General features: G+C 51.5%; 1 protein-coding gene across 2 annotated transcripts; it reads right to left on the reverse strand.

Annotated features, from left to right (window-relative positions):
- Positions 1-5,610: 5,610 nt before the first annotated feature.
- Positions 5,611-24,419, reverse strand: RBCK1 (RANBP2-type and C3HC4-type zinc finger containing 1). Of its 2 annotated transcripts, none has more exons than XM_033839438.2 (12): positions 23,727-24,419; positions 22,503-22,647; positions 15,962-16,055; positions 15,652-15,850; positions 14,343-14,464; positions 14,090-14,263; positions 12,609-12,889; positions 11,547-11,658; positions 8,655-8,834; positions 7,824-7,922; positions 7,339-7,482; positions 5,611-6,316 (listed from the first exon to the last, which is right to left on the reverse strand). In XM_033839438.2, the coding sequence occupies exons 1-12, from the start codon at positions 23,746-23,748 to the stop codon at positions 6,236-6,238; spliced, it is 1,653 nt and encodes a 550-aa protein (XP_033695329.1). In that variant the 5' UTR covers positions 23,749-24,419; the 3' UTR covers positions 5,611-6,235. The 2 variants fall into 2 exon arrangements, with proteins under 2 accessions (XP_033695329.1, XP_033695331.1); XM_033839440.2 differs by having other exon boundaries at positions 12,729-12,889; positions 23,727-24,416.
- Between the last annotated feature and the right edge of the window lie 242 nt (positions 24,420-24,661).

Below are 24,661 nucleotides of genomic sequence, written 5' to 3' on the forward strand. Positions count from 1 at the left end.
CTTATTCTCTTCCACAAGCCACATGACAATGCATATAAAAGACACTTTTACTACTATTTTTAGAATTACATACACCCAACATGTAAAGTACCCTCACTTTTGAAGTAATAGTTCCTTCATGGAAAAAAAAAATCGTTCTCGTCAGAAGGATAAGCTTCTAAAACCCTGCAGTTTCCTTTCTACTCAATTATTTAACATTTCACTTTAGTCAGAGTTGCTATTTGTAAGCAGCCCCACACTTCCGTAGTGCCCTCTTCTTCTCCAGCTCCCCTTCCTTCCCTCCTGTTTTCCTCCAGTCACCCTTCTACTCCCAAATAGGCATCCACTCACAACCTTGGCTTTGTTTTTTGGGTTTAACTTATCTCCTCAGCTGCTGGTCTCTCCTTCCTGGTAGGAAATGTCACTGGGAACTCGTCCGCACCCAGAAGGGGACAAGCTGCATCCTGAAGCGTGTGGCGGGAGCCTGGGACAGCCAGCTCGAGGCTTCCTAAGGACTCTCCAGGTCTCAAGAACAAGGTGGATATTCACTTCCTCTGGTACAGCTTTTCCTATAAGCGAAGCCAGGTTTGTTTTAGATTAACTGTGGCTTGAAAAAAAGTGCCTTTTGCTGCTCTGAAGAACTGGGGTGTCTAGTGTGAAGCAGCCGTGTATTTTTATTTTCCTGGTCTGTCGCAGGCACTGTTCTCTCTTGGCAGGTGTTTTCTTAGAGTAAACATGCCAGAAGCACTCCACCCCACCCCACCCAGCCCTCCACGTCCTCCCCGTATGCCCACGGTGTGCAGAGCGGTTAGGAGAGGCATCTGTCCACACTTGAGTTCACTAAGCACTTTACAACCAAAACAAGCTCGAAGTGGCAGGTCCTTCTCATAGCAGGAGTCCCACCTGGGGTTAGCGTGATGTGGATGGATGAGTCTAGAAAGTGGTAGATTTATCAAGACAAAGGAAAGTCTTCCAGGATCCAGATGACGTGACAGAAGTTCCCAGTCTTCTCCCGCAACAAATTTGTCCTCTTGTCATCTTTCCAAATGGGCAGCATCGGCCCCTCCTGCCACAGGCCCTTGGACCTGTCTGTAAATACTGAAGGAATTGATGGGGAAGAGGAAGGGAGGTGCATGTGATCAGGGTCCCAAGGCCATGGCTTTTTGGATCCCAGGAAGCAGGTGGCATTGACTTTTGTTGTGGCCTAGGAAGGAGGAAGTTCATTTGTTTTATAGCTTTTCTGACATCAGGATTATCCCCTGCCAATGAGAAGAAAGCATTATCTTTTTACCTTCAAGTGGTTTACTATTCTGTAAGGAATATGTGTAAATATTTTGTACAGAGCCCTGTATGAAATAAACAGCCATATGTGGCTACTAATCGCTTCTGTCATTCTTTCCTTGTTGGAGTGGCTTTAGCTTTAGACATCTGGCCTTGATGCTCCCTCCCTTCCACCCCTGACCTGGAGATGTGCTGTATCTGTGGACTCCTGGTTGGCCTTGACTTGCCCAGAGAGCTTGGACAGTACCTGCAGTCCTGTTTCTGTTTTTCCCGAGGCAAGAACCCACGTTGCCTGGGTCCACTGTTTCCTTGGCCCAGAGGGGAGACGTAAGGGGGCTGAAGGCTGAGCAGGCATCACTCAGCTCCCCGACCGTGTCCCATCACCGTAGGCCAGCTGCCCATGCTGTCCTTTGATTTGACTTGTGGAGGACACAGGGCTGGCCAGGACACCGCCCTGCCTCTGGGACCTCACCAGAGAACTGCATTGAAGGAGCAATTGGTTTTCAGTGGCAGTTTCATAGTTGATTGAATGTAAAGAGAATTTTGATAAATAGAAAACTGAAGGAAGGGTATGTGTGGTGAAATAAATATTTGGGTTTTGTCCCCACTTCCCCTGAAACCCTTAGAATTTTCTGAGTGATAGGAGTGTCTTTTGTTCATAATGATTTCCTTTTGATCCCACCTGAGTTTATGCTAATGAAGTGACTTAAGGTGGGACCCCTGGATGGCACAGGTCACCGGAAAGACCAAGTGATTAGAGCGTGAGAACTTTGAGCCCCACCACTGACCTCCTGGGAGGGGAGGGGAGGCTGGACATTGAGCACTGCAAAAACTCTTGATTCAGAGATCGGGAGAGCCGCTGGGTTGGCACACACATCAAGGTGCTGGGAGGGTGGCATGGCCCGAGAGGGCTTGGGAACACTGCACCCTCTTCCCCCCGGTTCCTTGCCCTATTTATCTCTTTTATTTGGCTGTTCCTGAGTTGTGTCCTTTATAATAAATCAGTACATGTAAGTAAAGTGTTCTCTTGAGTTCTGTCAGTACTTATAGCAAATTACTGAAACTGAGAGGGTTTTGTAGAAACCACTGAACTTGTAGTTGGCCAGGCAGAAGTGTGAGTAGTCTGGGCACCGCATTTGCAGCTGGGTCTGAAGTGGGACAGTCTTGTGGGACTGAGCCCTTTAACTTGTGGCATCAGATGCTAATTCCAGGTAGTTAGTGTCAGAACTGAATTGAATTGTTGGACACTCAGTTGGTGTTGGAAATCAGAGAAGTGGTGTCAGAAAATACTGCACAACACGCAAGGCTGAGGGGAAATTAGTGTAAAAATAATAGCTGAAGGGCTTCCCTGGTGGCGCAGTGGTTGGGGGTCTGCCTGCTGATGCAGGGGACACGGGTTCGTGCCCTGGTCTGGGAGGATCCCACATGCCGCGGAGCGGCTGGGCCCGTGAGCCATGGCCGCTGGGCCTGTGCGTCCGGAGCCTGTGCTCCGCAACGGAAGAGGCCACAACAGTGAGAGGCCCGCGTACCTCAAAAAAAAAAAAAAAAAAAAAAAAGCTGAATAACAAGTGTGGGTGTTTTGTAGAAAGATGGAGTGGGCAATGGCAATGGAAGGGGACTTGGGGGTCAGGCCAGGGAGAGCTTTGAGCTCTGTGGAAGGGAGTTGGGACTCTGTAGGCAATTTGGGGGATGAGGATGGGCCATGACCAAAACTGGGTTTGGAGAGAGTTCCTGGTGACATGATGGCAAGTGTGTTCCTTCCTGGTTATATGAGCTTCTTCAAGTCACTACATCTCTAGAACTCACTGTCAATGACAGTAAAATAGGGATGGTCCCATCCCACATGGACGCTTTAATGAACTGATGTTTGTGAAAATGCTTTACAAACTGAAGTTGTGCAAGTGTTTTGATTCCATTTCAGGGAACATTAATGGATCAATAAATGCCTTAAGCCAGCCCTGCACTTGGGCCCGGGGAGCTCATCCCCGGATTAAGTGGTGACTGAAAGGAAGAATAGGCCAGAGGCTTTTGCCAAATCCAACTAAAGGATGATGGGGCCTGCGGCTCAGCCTGCTTGCTTGCTTCCTTTTGCTGCTGGTGACCCCCCGCTGCCTTTTCCTCACAAAGGCCCTTTACTTGCTAGTTGTCTTTTCTGCAGATTTACATTTGGTTGGAATTTGCCAAGCAGATTTTTTTTTTTTTTTTTTTTTTGCGGTACGCGGGCCTCTCACTGTTGTGGCCTCTCCTGCAGCGGAACACAGGCTCCGGACGCGCAGGCTCAGTGGCCATGGCTCACGGGCCCAGCCGCTCCGCGGCATGTGGGATCCTCCCGGACCGGGGCACGAACCCGTGTCCCCTGCATCAGCAGGCGGACTCTCAACCACTGCGCCACCAGGGAAGCCCTGCCGAGCAGCTTTTGTGAGCTGGCAAGGCTGTGGGCTTGCCTCCAGCTTCCTGCTTTTTAAGTGAGTGGCTTTCACGGCAGCCCCGGACACTAGAAGACACATGTTACTCTGGCATGGGCTGTGGGGCCCATCCACCACTTCCTGCCCACATTAGCAGCTGCTCTTTATCTGAGCAACGTGCTTCCCCTTGCCTTCCCCATCCCTGGAGAAAAAGATTGTGTCACACAAGCACATTTGGGACCTCCGGCTGCTTCCTCAGGTAGATGGTCTGAGTCCAGAGCCTGTGGGGTTTGGTTTCAAGTCCGCCCTGGAGAGTTGGTGCTGGGGCCCAGTTTGGGGTGACCCCTTGGGAGGGGGAGGCACCTCCACTTGACCCTGCAGTAGGGAGCACTTGTGAGCCTGCCCATCTTAGATCCTTCACCCACTGGCATGTGAAGTATGGCGCTGAAGGTTAGAACCCCGGGACAGCCCTGCGCCCCTCCATTTGCCCTCCTGACCCATTTGGCTGCAGCAGACATAAACTCGATGCCCGCCTTGGTGTAGATGGAGTGGGCCAAGTGAAAGACACACGCAGCCCATGTGGTTCCCCCCCGCCACGCCAGCCTCAGCTGATACAGCCATGGGTAAAGAAATGTCTCATTAACACTTCTTAGTACTCATGGGAGAAAGAATGGTGCAAGGGCACAGGAAAGGCCGTGTGAGGAGAGCTGGGGGTGACGAGGACTGTGGTGAACTAGATCAGGAACATCACGTGACCCTGGACCTGCCATGTGGAAATGAGAAGCCAGGATTACCAAGCTTCGACTTTTGCAAGAGAACTTGGGCATCTAGATTTTAATGTAGCATCTCCAATTTAAAAATACAACCAATTCAAATTTCTAACACAATACTGTGGCTTGCTGGTTTATACCTGTGCACCAAAAGAATGGTCTGCTTTCTTCCCCTACAGGCCCTGGCAGGAGAGGGAGGAGGGAGGAGCCGGTGAGAGCAAGCAGTTAGCCCTGACCTGGGCCCCGTGCTCTCCTGCATCACAGCTCTGGCAGCTCTGCTCAGCTTGCCGTTTCCTCCAGTCGTGGCTCTCCCGGGGCGGGGGTGCCCCTCATCAGCCAATGCAGAGCAGGAAGGCACTCACGTTCTCTCACCTCTCTGCTCACAAAGCCTGGGGTCAACTCTTGAGCCTTGGCACCCAACGACAGGGTGCCTTTCCAGGGTCTAGAATAAGCCCTTTCCGCCCCGCCCCAATGACATGCCCCAACTCCTGGAACCTGGAGTCCACACCTTGAGTCGCAGAGACGCCCTCCGCCTGTTGTAATGATGGTCCACATCCCGGCTCAGACAGTGTGCTGGCCTTCAAAGTGGGGGGTGGGAGGGGTGTTGGAGGGGTCAGAGGATGAGGTAAAAACAGAATGGATGCCCAGAACCGTGTTTTATTAATCTCTGACCAGCGGAGTGGGCATAGTAAACAGCACTGGACCAATACTGTGCCATCTTGTCTGAGATGTTAAAAATTAGGATCACAATCTCACCCGCAACTGCAGGTTCACCTCTTCCTGAAATATCTCTTCTCCAACACTGGGTGCCCACTGAGAGGTCAGAAGTTTGCAGCAAGAATTTCCTGCCAGCCTGTAGCTGCTGCCTCGGCCCCTCCCTCCCTCCCCCTGAAGCCCACGCTGACCTGCAGACCCCACCTTGTGGACTCTCAACACTGCAAGCTGCCTGTCCAGGCCAACGTTGACCCAGAGCATCCTGCCCCTCGAGTGGGCGCAGGGGTGCTCAGTCCAGGGCAGGTATCCCAGTGCTCAGCCGCACCTTCGTTCTACACCGACAGGGGCCAACACATCAACTTTTGGCTGCAATTCCCAGAGAGCTTGGGATCCTGCCTGTCTCCGTGTAGAGTCACAGCCCATGACCCTTTTGCTCCCTCTCACGACATCACACTCATCGCTTCCTGGGAAACCATTTTAATTAGTTTACACAGGCGGCAAAGAGGGAGATACGGAAGCTGGGCCGGCTGGGCTGTCTTTAGAAACTGCCAGGTCTCCCTCTTGGCTCTGAGCAGAATTAGCAGCAATTCTAAGAAGCCCCAGGCCTCCAACAGCAAAGCCAGAGAAAAGTCACCCCCAGAAAGCCAACAGGGGAGGTGGGAGGCTGTGAGTGCTCAGCGTCCTGCAGACGAGGGAGGTGGATGAGGGAAGTGTGGACTCACACGGGGCTCTGAGGCTCCATCCAGCAAGGCCTCTGGCCAGGGCTGTGTTTAAAGCTGGGTTAGGCAGAGATGGGAGCCACAGAGAGGAGATGAAAGGTCTGGCTGGCAAGCCCCAGAGGAAGGGCAAAGGGACTGGGGCAGATACAGCCGCGGACAATGGCCAGCTCAGGCAGGGCCTCTGCAATGCCCACAGCAAACAAGTCCATCCACACAGCTCTGAGGCCTTGGCCTCTTCAGGGCCCCTGTCTCAGCCAAGCACAAAGGCATCTCCCAGGCCAGAAATCAGAGCCAAAGCACCAGCCCTGTCCCACAGCAGCTTGCAGATGTGGGGCTGGGTCAGCATGGGGACCAGGCCATCCTCAGCTCAGTGGCAGTTCTGACAGCTGGGGTGGCATGGAGACCCATTCACCCGGCAGCGGCAGCCCCCGCTGGTGTCTCCCGGGCCCTAGAGGATGAGCGGGGAGAGGAGAAAAGGTCAGGACAGTGAAGACAGCGGGCCCCCCCCTCCGCCATGCACTCCATCACACCCCCAAAGCACAGACTCCCACCCTGGGCCTTGGGTCGGGCACACACCCCTGCTAAGATGACCCTCTCAGCCCCAGCTACCGGATGGAGGCAGCCGTTAAGGCCTTTCTGGGCGGCCTTTCTCGGCTCCCGTAGCAGCCTCAATTCTGTGGTCTGGCTACCCACCCCTAGACCTGGAGCCAGAGAGGACTTGATGGATTTTTGCATATTCGGGGTGGGTCAGCACACTGGCGGCATGAGAGTGTGTTCCTTCAGCCTCCACCTGTCTCACTGTCTGCCTGTACGGATAACGCCGAGCCCCAATTCCAGGCACACTCCTCCCAACGACAGCCACCAGGAGCCACCATGCGCGTGCTCACCATGTGACAGATGCCCCGCGCTAGGCACTGCTCTTGCATTTTTTCATTTGATTCTGACAATAAACCTGAGGCCCAGCTATCATCTCCACTTCACAGACGAAGAGACTGTGACTCAGAGAAGGGAGTAACAGCCTAACCACATGGTCAGTGTGTGCCAGAGCCAGGGACCCACCCCTCTACCTCCGACTCCCACCCGCACCCTTGGTCGCTGTCCTCTAGGGCTGGGCTGGGCCAACATTTCTGTAAAGGGCAAGACAGTTCCCTGAGTTTTTGCCGGCCAGTCGGTCTCTGCCTTTGTAGTGCCAAAGCAGCCACAGACAGTATGCAAACGAATGAGCGGCGCTCCCACAAAACTTTACTTACGGACACTAAAATTCGGCTTTCATATAATTTTTACATGTCATGAAATATTCTTCTTTTGATATGTTCAACCACTTTAAAAGATGTAAAAAACGTTCTTAGTTCACGAGCTACACAAATGCAGGCAGTGGGGTTAGAACTGGCCCATGGGCTGACCTGTCCAATCTCTACTCTCAGGCACTCTCCCACAGCACCCCAAGACCTCTGCTCCCTGGGGACTCACCCCGGGGCCCCAGCGAGGACCCTTGGTGACCCAGCAGATCTCGGTGTGGCAGACAGTGCAGCGGATCCAGTCACAGCCATCCTTCTTCTGCACCACGATCTGGCACTGTGGGCAGTGCATGGCCTCGCCCTGCTGCAGCATGGTCTGCAGCAGAGCAGGTGCTGACCTTAGGCCCAGCCCCGCTCCCTGGCCCCCGCCCCACTGCAGAGAGAAACCGGCCACCCCCGAGTCGCAGAATCACTCTCCCATGCTGCTCCACCCAGGCCCGGCTGCATGCAGCCTCCTCTCCCATGCGTCTGCAGTCTCCTCTCTCCACCCGGACACTCCCTGCTGCTCGCCACTTGTCCTGAGTTCCATCTCTGGATGGGAGTGATGCCAGCAGGAGCTCAAGCCTCCAGGGCTGGATGAACCACAGTCCTTTCAGAGAAGTCCCCATCCCTCCCCAAAACTCAAATCCCCGGCCCTCAGCCTTGACCCAGGCTCACCCTCAGCATCTCCGTCGTCTGCCAGGCAGCCACGTCGTTCTGAGCCCGCAGGGCCAGGTCGTCTTGGTACTCCTTGCAGTTCATCTGCTCGTGGATGGCCTGCAGCAGGATGAGGGGCTCGAGGTGAGAAAGTTCCCCAGGGAGTTAGAGAGGTGAGGGCCGGAGCAGGCATCCACATAAGCACTTAATGCTTCTACGTGGTGTCAGCGACAGAGCCTTCCTTTGTAAACCACACACACCCTGAGGCCAGGGAGGTGAAGCCAGGGTCAGCGCATATGATAATAATCATATATACCTATTTATTTTAAGTCCTGACAGGCACAGAAATCCCTAAACCGCAGCCCCTCGTCGCCGGCTGTGCTCTGCCCTGGCTGTAGGCCTAATGCTCTGAGAGTGAGCTTGCAGGGCTGCGAGCAGGCTCAGCCCTGCCTACTCGCCCAAGACCAGTCTCTACTGTGGTCACCTGTTGAGAGGATGAGGGCAGGGACGGCCTGAGGTGAGGGTCAGGCAGGGCTCAGTTCAGGACAGGAGTTGACACTCGGTCTGGGGCTAGGGCTGGGGTTGGTCTGTGACGGATCGGCGTTCATCAGAGGCCAGGATCGGGGCTCAGTCTGGGGCCAGGATTATTCAGAGGCTCAGTCCGGATTTAGGGCTCAGTCTAAGGCTTAGGCTCAGATCAGGGCCCAAGCCAAGCCTGGCCACTGACACACAGCTCTAAGTCATTGCAACCAGGTCAGTATCCCAGCTCCCTTCCCAGGAGAACAAACTCGGAATGGCAGTGAGCTCCTGGCAGGACCAGAGTGACTGGGCAGTGTGGGTCCCTGTCCCCACCTTGCAAAGCAGGCAGTTGATGTGGAAACACACAGGGCAGGTGAACTCGTTGACGTCATCCTCAAAGAAGCACCATCCTTTGCAGTCGGGGGTCTTGCAGTGGTAGCTGAAGGCACTGCGGTTTTCCGCAATGGAGATGCCCAGGTCCAGAAATCGCTGGTAATCCTCAGGGCTCAGGAGCTGCCAGCAGACCACAACCTTGGTGCTCTGGGTTCAGAACACCTGACAATGTGCCCTCCTGGCCACCAAATATCCCTCAGGAAGCCCCCAACCCATAAAGTCCAACACAGCAGTGTTAAAAACTCCATTCAAAAAGTGGGTTAAGGGAATTCCCTGGCAGTCCAGTGGTTAGGACTCTGTGCTTCCACTGCATGGGGCATGGGTTCGATCCCGCAAGCCGAATGGCTCAGCCAAAAAAAAAAAAGGAAAAAAAAAAGTAGGTTAAAAGTTCTGGAGATGGATGATTGCACAGCAATGTGGCTACACCCAGTGCCACAGAACTGTACACTTAAAAAATGGTTAAATGGTAAATGTTATACATATTTTACCACAATCTTTTAAAAAGGGGAAAAAGTGGACAAAAACAATAACAAGCAATTCCAGGAAGATGTGGTTAAACTAGCATCCTGGTACACAGCACTCTGAGAAAGCCACGTGGCAATAATGTTTCAACCATCCCAAACTTTTCTGACCCTTTGAGACTTATTCTACTTCTACAAGTTTATCCTAAGAAAATAATAAGTAAGAAGGAAGAGACACCATGCAAAATGTTCCCTGAAGCATTCCTTACAAACTGGAAGGAACTATTAATAATAATTAATATTAATAATTATTGATATTAATTATTAATAATTCCAGACTGGAATTATTAAGAGAGGAGAACTAAACAGGATGTATGCCATAGAGATTTATAATAATCTTTAGGAAGGTTTTGTAGCAAAATAGCAAAAGCTGTTGTCCCTACACTGGTTACAATGAGGTAAAAATCATGCCTATGTTCTATATCTTCACTGAGTGATAGTCTTAGTTAAGAGTTACATTTGTCAAAACTCATCTAACTGCATCCTTACAACGGACAAATTTTATTGTGTGCAATGTATACCTTAATAGTTAATTTAAAAAGAAAAAAAAAAAAAACATGTCTATCCAGAGACACCAAAGGAAACAGGAGAAAATGCCATCAGAGATTCTCTGGGATGGCAAGAGTCGGTGGGTGATTTTCCTCTTTGATTTCTGTTCTGGTTCTTGTGGTTTAGGCATGTTTTTTGTAAAACAACCTCCACTGCATTACTCTGCTGATCCCTGCCCCTTCCTCTTTCTCTGCCACACTTGACTATTCTCTGAGGCTTCGGTCAACGTCCAGGGGCTCCAGGGAAGCATGAGCCCTGCAGCTCCTTGGCATGAACTCTGGCCCCATCACAATGCCCCTTGGAAGAGGTGGGTTTTATAGGGAAAGCCTCTGGGCAGCGACTGTGGGTGCCAGGACATATGGAATGATCTATGCCTTGGGGCCTCTCCAGGCAAGAGTAAGGAAGCCAGAGCTGCCCTTCTCAGCTGCCCCACAAACAACAGTTAAAAATGGGGCTTCTCTTAGTGTAAAGGCTGGGAGTTCCCAAAGGTCCACCCCTTCTGTTTGCCCTCTTTCCCCTGAGGCAGAACCCCTTAGGTGCCAGGAAATACTCGGTAAAGTTTAGGGGGTTCTGAGAAGCAGCATCGTGGGAAATAGGCAGAAGTGATGTGGAGAAACGGGGTCTTGTATATGCGGTGATGGGGGTCTCTCATTTGGACCTCAGCCACCTTTGGCCCTGCCTCCATGTTGGCCTGGGAATTCCAAGACGCCCAATTCTGGGAAGGCCATTCCCCAGCAGTTTAAAAACCAATGATCAAGTCCAACAGTCCACTTTACAGATGGGTAAATGGAGGCGCAGAGAAGGGAGAGCACTTGTTCAAGATGACCAGCAGTCAGGGGCATAACTCGATAATAATAACATTAATAATAATAGAAAACACACACATGCAGACACATACAGCCCTGTGAAAGGTTGCTGGAGGAGTGGCCCCTATTTGTTCATGTTTCCCCAACTCCACACCCTTGGGTGGTTCCCTCCCACACAAACTCTGGGCTTGAGCATGTGACCTGCTTTGGCCAAAGGGACAGGAGCAAGTGAGCAGCCTTGGAAAGCGCCCCTGCACTGGCTGCTCTTGGATCCTTGAGACACCAGCACATGAGCAGGCCCTGGCCGGCCTGGGGTGGATGAGACCAAAGTGGAAAGAGGCCCTGTCATCCCAGCCATCACAGATAAGACCATCACACCAGTCCAGCTAAGCCCAGTTGAGCGCTGCGAGGCCCAGCCTGGACCAGATGAATCATCCAGCTAAGCCCAACCCAAATTGCTAACTTGCAGATTCATAGGCTAAATAAATGGCGGTTGTTTTGAGTCTGGAGTAATCTGTTACACAGCAGAAGCTAACTGATACAAGGGCTAACTGATACCACGTATCAAGCACTACTCCAAATTCTTTACACGTGTCTTCCACTATAATCTTCACAACCCTTAAAATAGAAACTAAGTCTCTGACCCCAACCAAGATGAGAAAACCGAGGCACAGAGAGGCTGCGTATCTGACCTGAGGTCACCAGGCCATCTGGCCCCAGAATTCCCCCCTGCTAACTGCTCTGCTGTCTTTTCTTCATAAGGGTGTTTTCTTTACTAGGTATTTCCCCTAGTTCCTGTCCTGCCCACCCCTTGGGCTTCCAGCATCCCACATAGAAAAGGCTCTTGATAAATGACTGGTGCCTGAGACTGGGACTCTCAAACCAGTTCCCACCTGCCAGCTCAGGGCCCAGTTCCCTGGGACAGGGGGTGTGCCCCTTCCTCCCCCAGGTCTTACCGCCCGGATCTCCCTCTCCAGCAGCTTGCCCGAGCATGAGTAGGTGTTGTCAATGAAGGGGCAGGCAACCTCAGCCTCCTGGCTGTTGCGGATGGTGCCCTGTAGACACTCCCTGGGAGAGGTATGAAAGGGTGGGGAGGTTAGGGGTCATCTGAACCCCATCCCCCAGGACTCCAGCCCCCAGAACTCCAGCCCTCACATGGTGAGGCCTGACCCCAGGCGGGCTTCTCCTCAATACCTCCCTTCCTTCCGATCCCTTCCACCAACCCATCACTTCTGTCCCCCCAACTGCCACCCTTATCACTCTGGCCCAGGTCCCATCACCTCACCTGCAGGACTGCAGGAGTCTCCTCACTGGGCTCCCTGGGTCTACCATGTCCCTCCCCGCAGCCTCCCATCCCATCCCACCCAGAGCAAACCTGAGAGCTCCGGTGACTCACCCTCCCTAATACCTCTCTGTCCCCATCCCCTAACCCCCTCCATCCCTCTGCTCCAGCTACACTGACCCCTTGCTGCCACAGGCAGGCCAGGCACATACCCACTTTGGACCCCCTGGTCTGCTCAAGTGCAGCCTCCCTAGGGGCTTCCCAGACCTCTTGTAGGGCAGGGCCTCTGTTACTTTTACCATAATCCACTGGTACTTAGCATTTGGCACAATTTACAATTGTATCAGTGATTATTTGATTAACGTCGGCCTGCCCGCAAGAATGTAAGCTTCAGGAGGCGGAAAATGAGCTTTTTTGTTCACTCCTGGATCCCCAGGCCTAGCCCAGTCCCTGGCACCCAGGAAAGCTCATCAAATGTGTGCTGTGAAGAAGGACACGTTCTCCACAGCCCAGGGCCAGGTGTGGAGCCTCAGAGGGCAGACTGTCCACCAGCGAGGGTCAGGGCGGGGTTGGCACGGGCTGCCAGGCCAGAACCCAGGCCTTACATGGGCCTGGCGGTTGTGTGGAAGGTCGCATGCTCTGGCGACAGAATGCCTGAGCTGTGTGGCCTCGAGCAAGTTGCTGGCCTCTCTGTACCTCACATTCCTCCTCTGCAAAAAGGGGAGAGAGTGCCTACCTCGCAGGTTTCTGTGGGCGTCCAAGGAGATGTAAGAGCACTGCGCCCCACCCCCTTTCAGCCATGGGTACTGCGCAGCCGTGAGGAACTACATCGCTGGGGGTGGGGTCAGGGCCGCACCTGCAGAAGGTGTGCAGACACTCACGCAGCACCACGGCCTCGCCGGGCGCCAGCACCGAGTAGCATACGGGACACTCGGTAGGCTCGGTGTTCAGCACCAGGCTCCGCTGATCCAGTTGCACGTGCTGTAGGTAGTTCCCCTCCTGCTGCTGCTGCTTCCGCTGGGCACACGGGGGTGGGGCCGCGGGGCGGGTCAGGGTCTCAGGGGCGGGCCAGAAGGGCGCAGGACCAGGGGATGGGTCAAACCTGCCGGCCGCGGGGAGGGTGGGGGGGGGGGGAGCGAAGCAGAATCCTGCGGTGGGGGTGGGACTGGGCAGACTGAGGTTAGGCGCAGGCGATGCTGGGAAGGGAGGGGCCGGGAGCAGGGCGGGGCGGGAGGCGAGGAAACAGGGGGGTGGGGTGGGGGTGGGGCAGGAGGCGGGCCAGGCACTGGCAGGTTAAGGCTGCAACCTAGTGTCAAGCCAGGGAGCGATGGCGTTTGGAAAGGAAGGGGCCAGGGTCTGAGCGGGGAGTCAGGAGTAGCAGGGCTCCCATCTCTGCCAAGAAGCAGGGCAGGTCTAGGGCCAGGGGGGTGAAGGCAGAGCCGGGTCGAGGCCACAGAATAGGTCAGGGGTATGGGAGGTGGTGATAAAGCGAGGGAGCTGAGCAAGGTGGGAGAGAGAACAGGGTCCGGGCCAAAGCTGTAGATGGGACCAGCAGTGAGGTCATGGCCGGGGTGGGACAAGGGCAGACTGGGTCCAAGTGGGGGATGGGAGCATCCGATCAGAATGGGCGAACGCTTAGGGTTAGGTATCTGTGTAATCAATGCGTGCGTAACATGATGGGGGTGGGACTGTGGGAGGAGCAGGACGGAGGGCTGGGTCAACCTCCCAGGGAGCGGTGAAGGGCTAGGTCCAAGATCCTAGGAAGTCTGGGTGGGCCACAGCCAGGGAGGAAGGGGAGGTCAGGAATAGTAGGATTCAGAATGAGGTCAGGGCTGAGTGGAGCAAGAGCGAGGTCACAGGCGGACAAAGGGGCGGCGGATGGGGGAGTGGTCAGGGTCTCAGCTAGGATGTTGGGGTCAGAGCCCGGTACTCTCGTGTGCACAGTGAGAGTGTAAGTCAAAGCCAGGGGCAGCGCCACAGCCCACTGTTGGGGGGGATCAGATAAGCTTGGATGTGCATCACAGCCGGGGAGCAGAGTCCTAGCGACAGGATGAGCTCAGGGAGAGGCCGGTCACAGTCAAGTGCAGGGTCACCACCAGTGGTGTGATCAGGAGGGGGCAGCAACGGGGGGAGGAGCGGCAATGTGGAGGTGCCTCCCTTCCTGGCCTACGCCTCCCCCGTCCAGTCTGCAGGTGTCTGTCCGGGGTCCGCGCCCACCTGCTGGTACTGGCGCAGCGCCTCCTCCTCACCGGCCAGACGCGCTCGCTCCTCCTCGTCCGGCTGGTACGAGGCAGGGACCTGGTAGGCCTCGGGCCGCGCCCGGCAGCACATCTCGCAGCCGGGCCGCGTGGGCTTGTTGATGAAAGTGCAGCCAGGGCACTGCCAGCCCACCTGGGGGCAGAGGGGCGGTGAGCGCAGGGAGACGAGACAGGCAGGTCAGGGGCGCAGGGGCGCGCATTGGGCAGCTTACCGGCGGGGGCTCTGGCGCGGCGTCGTTCTGACCCCGCCCCGGGTCCTGGGGGCCCCCGGGCTTCGGGGGGACTGGTTCCAGGGGGCCCCGTGGCTGCAGCGTGAGGTCCTTGAAGCCCAGATCTGGGGAGGAGGGTTCAGGGGTGGCGGATCCCTGCAGCCCATTTCATCCACACCCTGGGCCAGCCAGGAACCCCGGGCTCTGCACTGACCACCCCCCTACCCCGCCCCCTTCTATCTCCCTCCTTCCGGAGGAGTCTCCAGCTCGGTGGTCCTGCCGGGTGGGTCCAGACCTGGCCGAGTGTCCTGGCTCCCAGGGGTCAGAGCCCCTCCTCCACCCACGACTGCTCCTGGGGCCTCCCAGCTTAAAAACCCTGTTTGAAAACTGATCTCCTGTGCTCCTAAGTGTAGCACCTAGAGGGTCGAACACCACTTCTGAGGTAGTCCTGCCAAAATACTGAATCTGAATCCATTCATGAGGGCACATGGGACAGAAAAACAAAAAACAAAACTGGCCTGGACTCTTCAAACAACAGGTGAGCCAAGGGAAGACAGGAGACCAAAGATTGAAAAAGACTGTGAGACACCGAGGCCAAGGGCCAGGTCTTTCACTATAAAGGACATTAGTGAGACAACTGGTAAAATTTGAGCAAGATCTGTCCATTAGATCAATGGACCGTATCAATGTTAATTTCCTAAGTTTGATAGGTGTATGTAGTGAGAAAATGAGCCTTTTTTTTTTTAAAGGAAATACACACAAGTATTTGGGGGAAAGGGACAACGTGTCTGCAACTTACTCTCATAACAGTTCCAAAAAATTACTTATGCATAAATAAATACTGAGAGAATGATAAAGCAAAACAAATATAGTCAAATGTTAATATCTGGGGAATCCACATGAAAAGCACATGGGAATTCGTTATACAATTCTTTATACAATTTTGCAACTTTTCTGTAGGTCTGAAATATTTCAGAATAAGAAGTAAAAAATTTAGAATAAAAACTAGCTATTATCATATCCAATTTACAGATTTAGAAAACTGAAGAGCAGAGATGAGAAGAGACTTGCCTGAGGTCACACAGCTGATAAATGCTAGGGCGGGGACTGAACTCAGCCCCTCTCCCCTAGACCAGCTGTTCTCTAAATGGTTCCCCAAATGGCTCCTTCCTGGGGTGTGCTTTGTCCTCTCTTCCCCACTACGGATAAGGTCTTCCAGGCACGTTCCTGACGAAAGCCCCTGGGCTCTGCTCCCTGCTCCCTCTCCCCTACAACCTCAGGAGAGTGCATGCGCTCTGGAGCAGAGCCTCACCCTCCAGCATCCGCAGCTGCCGCTCCCGCTGCAGCTCCTGAGGGTTGAGTGAGGTGTTGCAGGCTGACAGCAGATAGAGGTAGGCACTGGCCCCGTTCCGCCGCACCCCGTGGGAGTGCAGGGTCTCCTGGTCCCGGGCCAAGCGCTGCCCAATCACCCACTGCTGCAGGGTTGGCGGAAAGCCATAGTCCAGGAACACCTGGCAGGGAGGATGCAGAGGGAGTGTGGGGAGGGAGGCGCAGAGTAGAGAGAGGCAGGGCAAAAGGGGGACCTCCGCCCTGACGCGTCTTCCTTGTGCCCCCTCACTCACCATGTCCTTGAGGGAGGCCACCGTCATGTCAGGCCGCACCGTGAGCCAGATAGTGACCGTGTGCAACTGCGCATCCTCCACGCTCACCCACAGCCTGCGGGGAGGGCAAGGGGCCGCAGGTCCAACCTCAGCCGCCAGCCAGCTCCTGGATTCCCACTCCCCTGTGATTCCTGTGTCAGAACTCGCTGCTTAGGCCCCTGCAATGGCTCCACATGGCTCTCAGAATAAAATCCAAACTCACTGTGGCATGGCAAGGGCCTCCATGCTCTGGCCCCTCCCAAGCTCTCCAACCTCTTCTATTATTGGCTATTATTGGCTCCTTAGCCAAACCACAACAGTTATTAACTGTATGCCAAGACTCTTCAAAGCACTTAACATGTATTAACTCATGTAATCCTCTCAGTGAACACATGAGGCAGGTACTGTTGTCACCCCTATTTTAGAGATGAAAACAGGAGGCACAGATAGGTTACAGTGGCTCTGCCAAGTAAACAATTAATAACTGTTAGAGGCAGGATTTCAACCCAAACAGTATTATTCCACAGAAAGCGGTTTTAAACACCAACCTTCTCAAAGATGCTCAAACTTTTTTGGAAGACCAAAAGCATGAAAAGGGAGGGCTAAGACAAAAAAAACAGAACTGATCCCAAGACACAGAAAGATTAGGGTGTAGAACAATAACAGGAAAGCCCACTTAGAACCTCCAGAGTGATTTGGGAAAACGCCGCATCCTTAAAGCAAGAACAGCAAGAAACAATCAGAAAATGAGGAAGAATTCCTTTGAATGTAACAGTGACTCCTTACTATCCTAACCTTTAGGTCAAACTACAAGTTCCCAAGGAAAATGAGAGATATTAAATTACACCATGAGGAGGCAATTCATAAACTCAGAATGTGGGAGAATTCTGGAGGTCAAAGACCAGGTTTCTTAAAAAAAAATTAATGGCACTAAAAATAGAGAAAGTGAATAAAAGAGACTCAGACAACATTAAGAAATGCTATTCGATCTCGTTTGGCTCCTGACTGGAACAAACCAACTATAACAAACACTAACGAGGGAGTTACAAGTGGTCAGGACTCTGGGGACCCAGGTTTAATCCCTGGTTGGGGAACTAGATCCTGCAAGCCATGTGGTATGGCCAAAAAAAACACAAAAAAACCACTAACAAGATAGTCAAGGAAAGTTGAATATAAATACAGTATTAGGGAATTTTAAGTAATTATTGTTAATTTTTTAGGTGTAATAATGGTATTGAGGGGTTTTTTTAAGTCATTTTTTAAAGACATATCAAATTACTTATGAATGAACTAAAATCTGAGACTTGCTTTAAAAATACTCCAGAAAATACCTCAAAATTCCTCAGGATAATGATTTTCAACACCCAGCCAACTAACAGGGAAATAAGAAATTTTTAGACATGTATAGACGCCAAAAGTTTACCATCCACCTCTCCACGTGAAAAGTTTTTGAAATACAAGAAAAAAAAAAAAATAGCTGAGTCTGATGCAGGAGAATGGAAGAAAAGTAAAAGGAAATTTAAAGAAGGACGAGATCTTAACCTTCAAGACATTCTTCTTCAAGCAACAGGGGTTTTGAAACATGAAAGTGCATAAAGTTTCAACTGCACTACTTATTCTACACTGAGTAATATCTCCATAATCAAAATACTATAAATGCTATTTTAGTGGGTTTACATTTTTAGAATCAACCTAGTGGCAAAGCATAGAAGCCTGAATTTTACTTAGGAAACAAAATCTAAAAGCTATAACCTTAACACCAATAACAGAAAAATACAGTTGGAACCCTTATATCTAATGTCATCAGGATCAGTGGTGATCAGTTAGTCAGAAAAATCGTTAAAGCAGAGAACTGCAAAAACAGCTGCAGACTTTAACAATTTTACCTTACAGGATACAAATGCACATTCAATGGCCAATCTCTAGGTAAAAGGCCAATGGCTTTTCTTGAGTACAAATCTGCTACTGGAGTTCCCCATGATTGTTTCTTTTTGTATGAACCACACGCATTATACATGGTCTATGACTTCCAGTATCAGCTTCTTTAAAGTGGAGCAAAAACTTACACTCTCAAAGCATCTGAGTACAGAGCCCTTCTGGATTTTTACCATATTTTTTTACAACTGTCCCACCCTAAAATGATAACAGTTTTTTTTGGTGCCTCATCTCTATCTTGTCTTTCTAAAGCAATCAACTTAGTTTTCATAGACACAATTCTCTTTTAGCACTCATGTTTTATTGACTGATGTAACAGCTAATTAAATTATGCTGTGGCAGTAACAAGTATAACTGATGTAAACAAGCTGTGTGTAGTGGTATGGGTTTTTTTTGTTATTGTTGTTTTGTGTGTGTGGTACGCGGGGGTCTTTCACTGTTGTGGCCTCTCCCGTTGCGGAGCACACGCTCGTGTGCCACAGCTACTAAGCCTGTGCTCTAGAGCCCACAAGCCACAACTACTGAGCCGCAACTACTGAAGCCCAAGTGCCTAGAGCCTAGAGCCCGTGCTCCGCAACAAGAGAAGCCACCGCAATGAGAAGCCTGCGTACCACAAAGAGAAGCCCGCGCACCGCAATTAAGCCCATGCACCGCAACGAAGAGCAGCCCCCGCTCACCGCAACTAGAGAAAGCCTGTGTGCAGCAACGAAGACCCAATGCAACCAAAAATAAATAAATAAATAAATTAATTAAAAAAAATAATGCTGTGATAACTAGATATTCACAAGCAAAAAAATGAAGTTGGACCTCACACCATATACTAAAATTAACTCAAAAGGGATCAAAGACTTAAATGTAAGAGCTATAACTATAAACATCTTAAAAAAATAAATAGGGATACACCTTTATGACCATGTATGAGGCAGTGGTTTCTTAGATGACGTCAAAAGCGCAAACAACAAAAGAAAACAGATAAACAGTCCTTCGTCAAAATTAAAAACTTGTGCTTCAAAGGACACTATCGATAGTGAAAAGACAACCCACAGAATGGGAAATGAAAATATGTGTCCATTGTATACATATACACCACATTTTCTTTATTCATTCATGGTTACTTAGGTTGTTTCCATGTACAGTATATATACACAATGGAATATTATTCAGCCATAAAAAGAAGGAAATCCTTCCCTTTGCAACAACATGGGCCTTGAGGTCATTATGCTAAGTGAAATAAGTCAGACAGAGAAAGACAAATACTGTATGATCTCACTTATATGTGGAATTTAAAAAAAACCGATGTCAGAGAAAAAGGATAGACTGGTTGGCAGGGAGGGGGGTGAAGGTGGTCAAAAGGTACAACTTCCTGTTTTAAGATAAATAAGTTCTGGGGAAGTGATGTACAGCATGGTGACCATAGTTAACAATATTGTATCATGCATTTGAAAATTGCTAAGAGAGTAAATCTTAAAAGTTGTCATCACAAGAAAAAATAATTTATCACTATGTGAGGCAATGGATGTTAACTAAACTTACTGTGGTAATCATTCCACAATACATACATATATTAAATCATTATGTCATACACCTAAAATGGTTCTGAGGCTCAATTTCCAACCTGTGGAAGGGGGAGGAGGGGGAAGGCTTCCCACACACCACTAAGCAATTTTCAGACAGCAGCAGGGCTCGATTCTGGCACTCTCTACCCAGAGACAGCGTCAGCTTCCACAGGTTGAGGGCTCAGTCCTACAAGACTGCCCCACCACTTCACACACCAATTGAAAGCCCAAGTTGTCACCTGTTCTCTGACTGACTGGTTATAGGTTAGGGATTCCAACGACCTCCTCTTTGGGTTTGATTATTTTGCTAGAGCAGCTCACAGAACTCAGAGAAATATTTACTTTCTATATTACTGGTTTATTATAAAAGCCTGTAACAGCCAGATAGAAGAGACGCATAGGCAAGGTATGTGAGAAGGGGTGCAATTCTCTCCAAATCTCCAACCAGGAAGCTCTTCAAACCCTTTTTGAGTGTTTATGGAGGCTTCATTACATGGGCATGATTGATTAATCCATTGGCCACTGATGATCGATTCAACCTCCAGCCCTTTTCCTCTCCCCCGAGATCAGGGTGATGGGACTGAAGGTTCCAATCCTCTAATCACAGGATTGGTTCCTCTGATGACCAGCCCCCATCCTTAGGTGATCTAGGGGCAGTCCAAGAGTCACCTCACTAACATAACAAAAGGCACCTTTATCATTCTCATCACTTAAGAAATTCCAAGTGTTTTAGGAGTTCTGTACCAAGAACAGGAAGAAGACAAATATATATTTCTTATTATAAAAGTCACAATACCTTAAACTAACTATATATGTCAATTATATCTCAGTAAAACTGGGGAGGGCTTCCCCGGTGACGCAGTGGTTAAGAAGCCGCCTGCCAACGCAAGGGACACGGGTTCGAGCGCTGGTCCGGAAAGATCCCACATGCCACAGAGCAACTAAGCCTGTGCGCCACAACTACTGAGCCTGAGCTCTACAGCCTTCGAGCCACAACTACTGAAGTCCGCACGCCTAGAGCCCATGCTCCGCAACACAAGCAGCCACCACAATGAGAAGCCCAGGTACAGCAACGAAGACCCAACACAGCCATAAAAAACTGGGGAAAAAATATGTCCATATAAAAACTTGGACACAAATGTTCATAGCAGCGTTGTACATGTTAGCCGAAAAAGTAGAAACAACCCAGATGTCCATCAACTGATTAATAAAGAAAATATGGTATATCCATACACTGATTATTCAGTCATAAAGAGGAATGAAGTTTTGATACGTGCTACAACATGGATGAATCTAGAAAACATGATGCTAAGTGAAAGAAGCCAGACACAAAAGGTTATATAGTGTTATGACTTCACTTATATGAAATTTCCAGAATAGGCAAATTGCTAGAGATAGAAAGTAAATTAGTGTTTGCCTAAGGTTGGGGGGATTGGGGAAAAAAAGGTAGGGAGATAAGGAGTGACTATTAGCAGGTATGGGGTTTTGGGACTTCCCTGGTGGCCAGTGGTTGAGACTCCAAGCTTCCACTGCAAGGGGCATGGGTTCAAAGGGCACAGAGCAGCCAAAAAATTTTTTTAAAAAGTACGAATACAGGGTTTCTTAGAAAATGTTCTAGAATTGGTTACAGTGATGGTTGCACAACTGTGAATATACTAAAAGCCTTGAACTATAAACTTTAAATTGGTGAACTGTTTAAATTCTTGAATATGGTCTGTCAATTATATCTCAATAAAACAAAATCAAATGGGATCCACCACTGAAAATTAGAAACTGTAAAACTATTGTCTTACTACACAGCAGGAAAAAAGCAGGAAAAAACAATGTTTATTGAGTGATTAACATGTGCCAGGCACTGCGCTAAGCATTTCAGCATCAAGTTTAAGCCTCCTGGGGCAGACTAACAGTATCCATTAACCCTTGCCTTGAATTCTAGTGCAATACCTGGCTGTATTTCACAGCCTCCCTTCAAGCTGAGTGTGGCTGTGAGAATAAGTTCTGGCCTTGGGAGTTAAGTGGAAGAAGTGTGTGCAACTTTCTGAGCTCTGTTCTTAAGAGGAGAGTGGGAGGGGGTGCCCTTCTTCCCTTCTTCCTTCCTGCTGACAAGAATGCTGATGCAATGGCTAGAACTGGAACAGCCATTTTGGACCATAAGGTGAACCTCAGAATGGAGGCCATGAATGGCATAACAAGACAAAAGCATGAGTCTCTGAGGACTGCAGGGAGCAGAGCCTCCACATCTGGACTGTGTACCATCAAACTTGTTGATACCACTGTTAATATGTCTCTTTCTGTTATATGAGACCTAACACCCTAATACACCTCCTAACAATTCTAAGAACAGCTACTGATATTGCCCCATTTTTTATTTTTATTTATTTATTTATTTTTTGCGATATTCGGGCCTCTCACTGTTGTGGCCTCTCCCGTTGCGGAGCACAGGCTCCAGATGCACAGGCTCGGCGGCCATGGCTCACGGGCCCAGCAGCTCCGCGGCATGTGGGATCTTCCCAGATCGGGGCACGAACTCGTGTCCCCTGCATCGGCAGGCGGACTCTCAACCACTGCGCCACCAGGGAAGCCCTGCCCCATTTTTTAAATGAAAAAAACTAACTCTGAGAGGTGACGTGACCTGCCCTAGATCTCAGAGTTGATTTGTAACAGAGCTGGGGTTTGAAGCTAGGTCTCCTGACACCAGAACCTGCCATTAAGAATAACTTAACGGGCTTCCCTGGTGGCGCAGTGGTTGAGAGTCCGCCTGCCGACGCAGGGGACACGGGTTCGTGCCCTGGTCCGGGAAGATCCCACATGCCGCGGAGCGGCTGGGCCCGTGAGCCATGGCCGCTGAGCCTGCGCGTCCAGAGCCTGTGCTCCGCAACGGGAGAAGCCACAACAGTGAGAGGCCCGTGTACCACAAAAAAAAAAAAAAAAAAAAAAAAAAGAATAACTTAACTGTTCTATAGGCAAGACTATATCGCGGTCCACTGGGGTTCAGGAAGCCCTAAGTCCCTGGTCAGCTACGTACTCCTCACCTGATATCCTGTGTCAGGGAGACCTCAGGCTTCAGTTGCACGTTCAGGGGCACCCGTTGCTCTGCCAGCCATATGGCACACTGCATAGCCACCTGTTCATCCCCGCCAGCCACTGCTCGGGTGAGTCTCTGGGCCACCTCCTCAGCTGAAATCCACAGTGGAAGCAGGTTAGCACAGGGTTTATTTTTCAGGAGCTGGGGTTAAGGGGGTGAGGAAGGAGGTGATCCTTTGTACATGCTGCTTCCTCTCTGTCTTCCTGGTGAACTCCTACATATCTTTCAGCACCCAGCTTAAAAGTCCCTTTTCTCTGGGAGGCCTTCTCTGTCACTCCCCACTCCCACTCCCCGCTCCCCCTCCCTGCTCATTTGGTTCTGTTTTCCCTTCATACTCCCAGGTCCCCTCATACTTCCGCTCATTTATACAACAAACATTTACTGAATTCTTACTGTGTGCCAATCACTGTCTCAGAAACTGGTCTTCAACAGTGAATAAGATAAACAGGGTCCCTCTTCTCATGGACCTCCCAGCCCAGTAAGAAGACAATTAACAAATTTAACAAAAGAAAAAGATTCAGGTTGTGATCCACGCTGCCAAGGAAGTGAACAGGGTAAGGAAATCAGGAAAGCCTCTAGGAGGAGGTGACATTGAAGCTGAGAAGTGAAGGAGAAGTTGGGTATGTCAAGACCTGGTTGGGCAAAAGTGTTCCAGGTACAGAGAAAGGGAAAGGGAAAGGCCTTGGGCAAGAAATGGCTGGATTAGAACAGAAACCTGTGGGGGCTCCAAGCAGAATGACCAAGGGGCCCAATGCGGGAAGGCAGAGGTCAGCGAAGCCAGCAGGCCTGTGGGCTACCCAACTGCTCTGGGCTTTGTTCTAAGAACAAGGAGCACAGGAGGGTATGTGAGCAGGTTGGTGACATGACCCAACTTAAGTTCTCCCACGCTGGGTGGAAGGGGCCAGGGGGAAGGCAATGACCCTTGAGGTCTGCTCCCTCACCAGCCTGGGTGGTCTCCTGTGTCCTCTGGGAGCTCCCTACACCCTTCCCAGCAGAGCTGGCCCACTGAGGCCTCAGGGTCATCAAATAAATGAATGACAAGAGGCCCCTGGAAGGAACCAAGCCCCAAGGGAGGAAACTGAGGGGCAGGTGGGTAGAGGGACGACAGGGTTAATGCCCCTCCCCCCTCCCCACCCCCGAAGTTTCTCAGTCGCCTCCAGGCTGTGCCCACCTTTCTTGATCTTCTCGTCCATCTGGCGTGGTTGTGCCCATCCCCCCAGGCAGGGGCTGCAGCTCCGGGGAAATGCCACCTCCCGGTCACTTGCTAGAGGACGGGCGACCACGAGCAACTCAGTCCAGGCCGGTGACCTCTGGCGCGGCCCAAGCCTTCTTTGTGCCTCGGTGTCCCCGGTGGCAGTCGGGTAGCATCACACTACCCGAGGACCGGGGATGGGGCCTGGGGTAGGGAACGGGCCGGGACCCCGCGTGGGAGGTGAAAGGGGGCACCAAGGCAAGCCCGCAAAGGGCAACAGAGGAAACGGGACAGGCCTGGCTGCGGGGAGGGACGACGCACAGCCGCGGCGCTGCGAGTCCCCGAGGAGGGCCTCCCCTTTTCCCTGCTGGGGAAAAGCGCCCTCCGGGGCGCGGGATTTCAGCCCAACTCCCTCCCCGGCGCAGCGGCCCCTGTCAGTCAGGAGAGGGAGGGGAGCAGCCTCCACGAAAAAGAAAGTGAAAGTGGCGGCCCCGGAAGTGGGGCGGAAGAGTCTCGCGGGATCCGGGTCTCCCCGCCGTTCCGGCGACCTGGCGGCGGCCCCTGCTCCGGATCTCGGCGGTCCGGGGCGCTCTGTCCTGCAGTCCGAGGCGTTCCCACCCCTCCCCCGGCCGGACCCGGACTCCTAGACCCTCACTCACCGGAGCAGCTTAGCCAGCAGCGCCGCGGGAGGGGTGGGGGGAGTGGGCGGGGCCGGGAGGGGCGGGGAGCGACGTGGAGACCGCCCCTGCTCAGCCCAGCTGCCAGGTCTGCGGCGGGCAGGCCGGTCCTTGCTCCTTTTGCAGAAGAAATAGAGGCTCTGTTTGTTTCTGATCTGTCCGAGGCCACGCAGCCGGATTTAAATCCAGGCCGGACGGCCTCAGGAACCCACCCTTAGGCAGCCGGACGCTGCCTCT

This window comes from Tursiops truncatus, chromosome 15, assembly GCF_011762595.2.
Source record: "Tursiops truncatus isolate mTurTru1 chromosome 15, mTurTru1.mat.Y, whole genome shotgun sequence".
NCBI classification, from domain to species: Eukaryota; Metazoa; Chordata; class Mammalia; order Artiodactyla; family Delphinidae; genus Tursiops; species Tursiops truncatus.